The sequence below is a fragment of the Gobius niger genome, assembly GCF_951799975.1.
Source record: "Gobius niger genome assembly, chromosome: 11".
NCBI classification, from domain to species: Eukaryota; Metazoa; Chordata; class Actinopteri; order Gobiiformes; family Gobiidae; genus Gobius; species Gobius niger.
Window position 1 is genome coordinate 17028549 of NC_136862.1, and position 6172 is coordinate 17034720.

The 6172-nt window shown below is 39.0% G+C and overlaps 1 protein-coding gene across 1 annotated transcript; it reads left to right on the forward strand.

The window, feature by feature from the left end:
• The first annotated feature begins 394 nt into the window (after positions 1–394).
• On the forward strand, positions 395–5633 carry f11r.1 (F11 receptor, tandem duplicate 1). The gene is made up of 9 exons (XM_079566865.1): positions 395–618; positions 1826–1885; positions 1972–2088; positions 3411–3551; positions 3632–3834; positions 3910–4012; positions 4774–4885; positions 5125–5185; positions 5432–5633. The coding sequence occupies exons 1-9, from the start codon at positions 564–566 to the stop codon at positions 5465–5467; spliced, it is 888 nt and encodes a 295-aa protein (XP_079422991.1). The 5' UTR covers positions 395–563; the 3' UTR covers positions 5468–5633.
• The last annotated feature ends 539 nt before the right edge of the window (positions 5634–6172 follow it).

The following is a 6172-nucleotide window of genomic DNA, read 5'->3' on the forward strand; positions in this document are numbered from 1 at the left end:
AAATAAAATAAAATAAAATAAAATAAAATAAAATAAAATAAAATAAAATAAAATAAAATAAAATAAAATAAAATAAAATAAAATAAAATAAAATAAAATAAAATAAAATAAAGAAAACAGATCGACAGAGTGGAGCTGCAAACATACTTATTTTCCGTTCTTAACTGATAACATCCTTGTTGAGGGAAAGTGGAAGCTCTCGGAAAAGCCAATAGCCAATTTTCGGGCTCGCCCTCTCTCCAATTTTAAACAATTGGCGACACTGTCGCGTTGGGTTCCTCATCATTTCAGAATGAAGTGACGGCGCTGTTTGACCGGTTTTTCCACTCCTCGTGCAGAGCGCACCTGAGAGCAGCTCTTGTTACCGGAAGTTACCGCCCAGTGGCCACTTCTCTCTCCACAGGTGAAACTGACGGGCTACGACTGCAAACTTATTCAACTGGGGATTTAAACGTAGGGCAACTACATATCTGCGCGAGATTTGCACCAACAAAACGGTTCAAGTGCTTTAAAACGTTGTTATAAGAAGAGATTGGTGTTTTAGAGCGCACCAGCGCGTCAACATGTTCGTGTGGTGGGGACTGGTTTCGTTGGCTTTGTTCTACTACGCTGCAACCGGTGAGTCACCGAAAGATAGATAATATCAAAACAGAATGTTATATTTAACAATAACCTATTTATCTTGTACTGTGTAACACACTAGCTAGTGTAATCTTTCATTGAACTCTCCTTTTCCTTCATAGTTTCGTTATTTTTTAGTGTAGGCCTTCAGGTGCGCACTGCTGGTGCATATCTGTGGTGGTGCAACCTGTAACTGCACCACCACTGGTCTAAACGCCTGTTAGGTCAAGCCTGTTGTGAAGTAAACCTTTAAAATCATATGCTCAGTTTTCTGTTAGAAAGTTTGCACAATACTATTGTAAGGCAACCTACCGTAGACATAAAGCTCCATCGTCGTATGTAGTCAATGAAAAAGTCGTAGTTGAGCAGATCCATAAACACTTGGCAAAATCATGCATCTAATTCACTACAACTTTAGTGTCATCTGTGGAGTACAGTAACAAATGCGACTTAGTTTATGTGGAGTTATTGTTATTATTATTGGGCTACTCTTTGTGTGATTGAAGCGCATGAGTGACACATTTTGTTATTATAGGACATGACATCTTTTATGGTTGCTTGGGCCCTGAATGGCAGTAAGTTATATGTTTCAGTTAAACTGTGGTTTCAGTCTGACTCAGTGGCTCTTACTGAAGCTGTTTATCAGTCCATACCTGAAACTCACATCATGCAATCAAGGAAGTCTCGGGTGCCCTGGTTTCATTTTATGCTACCGCATCTTAGATATCTTAAATACTTATCCCATCTGCAATAAAGACCTGCTAGAAAAGCCTGTGGCAGATGTTAAAGCAATAAATCTGAACATGTTTTCATGGTTTCGGTGGTTGATGACTGTCTAAGAGTTAATGATTGATAAGTCCTGCTGCTGTGTGCTGTAGGGAAGCCCTCTCTAAGCTACAACTGGGCCAAATAGAAACTCTGATAGGATACCTACCTACCTGCAGTTCATTATTCTTTAAATCATTGCTGCAGTGGTAGTTGCAGAAGTAGCCTAGTGTTTATGAATGCGCCTACGCTTTCTGAAGTGTCAACGGTGAGTGTTACATGACATGTTTCAGCCTGACAATTCAGTCACCCACCTTTCCTGAACAGTTGGTTGGTCATGTATTGGTAGCAAACAATGATACGCTTCATATATTGGTTGATGTATGAATAGTGAAGTACTCCCTTCTTCACTGGCTAATGTTATCATTTCCATTTCCAGGTGTGTCTGCCTTTTCAGTAACGACCTCAAATAAAGATGTGCAGGTTGACCAGAATCAGGGTAAGTAGTTTATTCAGCTATTTATTTATTTTTAGTCTGTTTAGTCATTTAGCTTAAACTTTGTTTGCTATGCTTTGTTTCATCAGGTGTTGATCTTACGTGCCAGTTCTCTGCGGACTTTGGTACTGATGCCAGAGTAGAGTGGAAATTTAAAGATCTCCAAGGCTCACAGACATATGTGATTTTCGATGGAAAACCTACAGGTAAAATTAGTTCAAGTCGCTGTTCAATCTGGGGCGAGATTTCTCCTCTTTTTGGTATCAATCTCAATTCATTTATTTTTTGTATGAAAGATCAATTAGAATATATAGCTTTTAGTCATATTATTTGTGGACATATACAAGATGGCCCTTTTCAGTCTCAACAAATATATGAATGCTTTTCATTCTAGTTTCTCTTAATAAATCTACCATGACCAAGTGCTGTTACTGTAAAAATATTGGCTTTAGACCTGACAATTAAAAAAGCCCCCACGACAGTTATTGAGATTGTGATTTAATCTTCAATGAAGATTCTTGAGTCTATTTCTGTCCTCTGTAGTTTAAAGGAATAGGCCACCGTTCTTACATACTGAGATATGTTCTTACCTCAGCTTTGACGAGTTCTTTAGGACCTGTCTGGTCTTCCCCCGTGCCTTCTATCACGTAAACACAGCGCAGACGGCGTTAGCATTTAGCCTCTCCCTCTCTCCACTATAGCTCCAAAACAGGTCAAGATAGAAGCTACCAAGCTCCTCCACATTTTCCCTATTTAAATATGGTTACGTGAAGTGTTCCACTACAAAGTATAATTACACAAAATTAAACAATGTGGATTTTCTAAGCAGATAAAAGAGGGAACTATAATGTAAGGCGTAGTAATACCAGGAGTAGTTTGGCATCCACACAGTAAAGTGAAGATTACTGCGCAGTAAAGTGAAGATTACTGCGCGGCTTTGTCAGCGAACTAAAGCGAAGCCTTTTGGATCAGAGGGGAAACGTTTTACACTAAAACTGCACAGTACAGAAGATGACTCAAGAACCGTCACTGAAGATGGAAAACTCCGGTACGACAGAGAGCCTACACAGACATTGTTATTTAAATTAAATGTAGATGAAAAGGTTCACGTTCCAATATTGGGCAGGTGCCAAAAAAACTTTCCAAACACACATTTTTCATCTTTAACCTGATTATTATTTGTGAGGGATTGTGTCTCCATATTTATTTTTAGACTTAGTGTCCATTCAACTGGCTAACGTCACGGCGAAGCACATGACACCTTTATGAGAAATAACTTGATCGAATTTGGGCTGAGAGACAAGACATTACACTTTATGGCAGTTTGAAGAGGAAAACAAACAAAGGTTACTAGAGTTTCTGCCATAGAATTATTATCTGCCCTCCACCTCAGTATTAAACTCTTAAAACTGTTGTGATTTCATGTGAATGCAGCCTATTACTCAGCCCTAAGATAACATAGTGAATTCAAATGATACTGTATGTTACATTTGAGTTTGGATTTGCTAAGCTTTTAATTCTCCTGCAGCGGCATATACAAGCAGAGTGACTTCGTTTGGCAGCACTCTGAGGTTCACGAAAGTCACTGACAAAGATAACGGAGTGTACGACTGTGAGGTCTCTGGGAAAGGCCAATTTGGAGAGGTCCGAGTGAAGCTCACTGTGTTGGGTAAGTGCATGCATTGGGTTAAGAGCAGAATGAAAAGATCTTGAATGATACAACGTACTGAGAATGTTTTGATATGTTAGTGCCCCCAGGGGTGCCGGTGTGCAGGGTGCCTACTTCAGTGACAACAGGGACATCAGCTGTGCTATCATGTCGGGACATGGTCGGTTCACCTCCTCCAACCTACAAGTGGTTCAAAGATGGTGTCCTCCTTCCTGCAGACCCCAAAACAGTGTCTGGCTTCAAGAATGCAACCTACAAGCTAGATCCACAGACTGGCAAACTGGTTTGTTTACTTTCCCATCAGCTCCAAAGCCACTTTAAACCTGTACACCCGTTAACATGCTCTTTTTTTTCTTAGGAGTTTATGAATGTATTAAAGTCGGACACAGCTTCCTACTACTGTGTGGCAGAAAATACTGCTGGTCCTGCTCAGCAGTGTAAAGGTGGAAAAATGGAAGTCCGTGAGTACAGTTCACTTTAATCCAAGTGGGTTAATGCAGCTACGGAACTGGTTTGCCAACCTTTGAAATGAGCTCTTTGACATTAAAAAAACAGAAACAAACATCATACTGGCATATACTGTCACTGTCGTCCATAATGTTGTTAAAACATGCAGTCCTAACATTGCAACATTCAACACACTGCAAACAGGCAACACCCTCCAAGAGCTGCTGTGGAAGCTCTGTGCTGTAGTTCTCACACAAATCTGAATGTGGGCTTATTTAGAGTATCCACAATGAGGACAAAATCACATCCTAAAATATTGTGTTCCAGCCAGGCATCTGGTAACTGGTATCTTTCCCACTTGTAAATTTCGACTTACGACCTCAGAGCGTTCCAGGTGAATAAACTTGTATGTAAAAACATGGCTAATGCTACAACAGTTAGCTCACACGATTTCTCCAAACCAGATATAATTAAAAACATGAGACATAACGTTTTGTTGAAAGCTGTGACCAAAAGTAGCGTCTACGTCACTGATGCAGTGGTTTTGCAGTTTCATCATTAGCTCTTCCACTGGAGGCCGCCATTACTGTCTCCATCTCCCATTCAAACTCGTAGCAGTCTTGAGGTGTCAGAGTTTACAAGTTGTAATTACCACTTTGAGTGGCGTTCCAATGTGGGAGGTGGGAAATTTACCAGTTGCCTGGAACGCACCATATCACTTAACTCTATCTGTGTATGCCATATTGTGATTCAAAAACACGCTTTTGTACTTCAGGTGACATAAACACTGGCGGGATTGTAGCTGGTGTAATAATCTTTCTGCTTCTGTTGGCCTTACTGGGATTTGGCATCTGGTATGCCTACAAGAAAGGATACATACCAAGTGAGTACTTGTCTAGCATTGATTAAAAATGTCTTTTATTTATCCATCCTCAATTTTTTTTTCATTTACCCTTTTTGCATGTTCCCCTACTGTCTGGCCAATATGCTAACTTTTTTTTTTTTTTTTTTGCTGCTACAGAGAAAACGGACAAGTAAGTTTTCATACCTGTTTTTAAAATGTTGGTGTTTTATTAACAAACTAAAAGTTGTTATTTAAAAAATACTTTCCACATATTTTCCACAGACAAAAGACGAACGTGGTCTACCAGCCTCCCTCTGTGTACGCTGGGGGTGAGGAAGACGATGTAAGTTGTTGTCCTTTTTAATTACAGTTTGGGGTAAAATGTCATGAATTTAATCTTACCATGGAAATCCATCCTTTTAGAGGGAACGAACAAACACGGTCCATTGACTAATATACGTTAAAACAATATAACAAGTTGAGAAAAGAGCAAAGTTGAAACCCTTTCCCATAATATTTAGCAGTTTTGATGATGCCATCCAAAACTCTATTGCATTATTAATATCCTATAAATGTTATTTTCTTACAGGGGGATTTCAAACAGAAGTCATCGTTTGTTGTTTAACCCAAAGAGTGAAGATTTTTATACTGTTGAGATGTGGCTTTTATTCATAGATTTTTTTGAGTGCTTGTAGATATGTAAGATTGTGTGGTTTTGCTTTTATTTCTTTCTAAGTCATTGGTCTTATGTTTTTATTACTTTTATTTATAACACTATCATAAACTGGAAACACCTGTCTACCTGTACATTACTCAAAAAAGCATTGGTGCTTTGAAATGAAATGGCCTTTTCTTTTGATGTTTTTTTTTTCCTTTGCAAATAATATTTGTGTATAATCAAATGTGCTGTGGTCCAGACAGGTGTGCTCTGGTGTGTTTGTCGTTAACTGTATTTTATTGTAACTCACTGGCATTTTCAGTCTGTATATTGGCCCACTTTGGCAGCACACAAGGTCTACAACGTAAACTAGCTAATTAAGATGTAGGTTTATTCCACAGGGTTTCAGGTTTGTCAATGTCTGTTGAATTTTTGACAATGAAGTGTCTTATATGTGGCTATAAATAAACTCACGAATGAAATCACTGTTGTTTCTCAGTTATGATCAAAGTTTATAAGACTAGCGCCACCTGTTGTTTTGACAACTCTTTAAAAGTTCCCGTTTGGACACTCACTTGAACTGCGCATGCGTGTATTGACACCCTTTCGCTGGCACAAACAGGAAACGTGATTAACTTTTTCCACTTTGAGGGGCTGCGTGTGAGGTACACT

Bases quoted from the DNA above. Each gene is read 5' to 3' on its own strand.
- f11r.1 (XM_079566865.1), top strand. From the start codon at position 564: ATGTTCGTGTGGTGGGGACTGGTTTCGTTGGCTTTGTTCTACTACGCT. The intron at 619-1,825 runs GTGAGTCACCGA...TTCCATTTCCAG, and splicing joins GTTCTACTACGCTGCAACCG to GTGTGTCTGCCTTTTCAGTA. The intron at 5,186-5,431 runs GTAAGTTGTTGT...ATTTTCTTACAG, and splicing joins CTGGGGGTGAGGAAGACGAT to GGGGATTTCAAACAGAAGTC.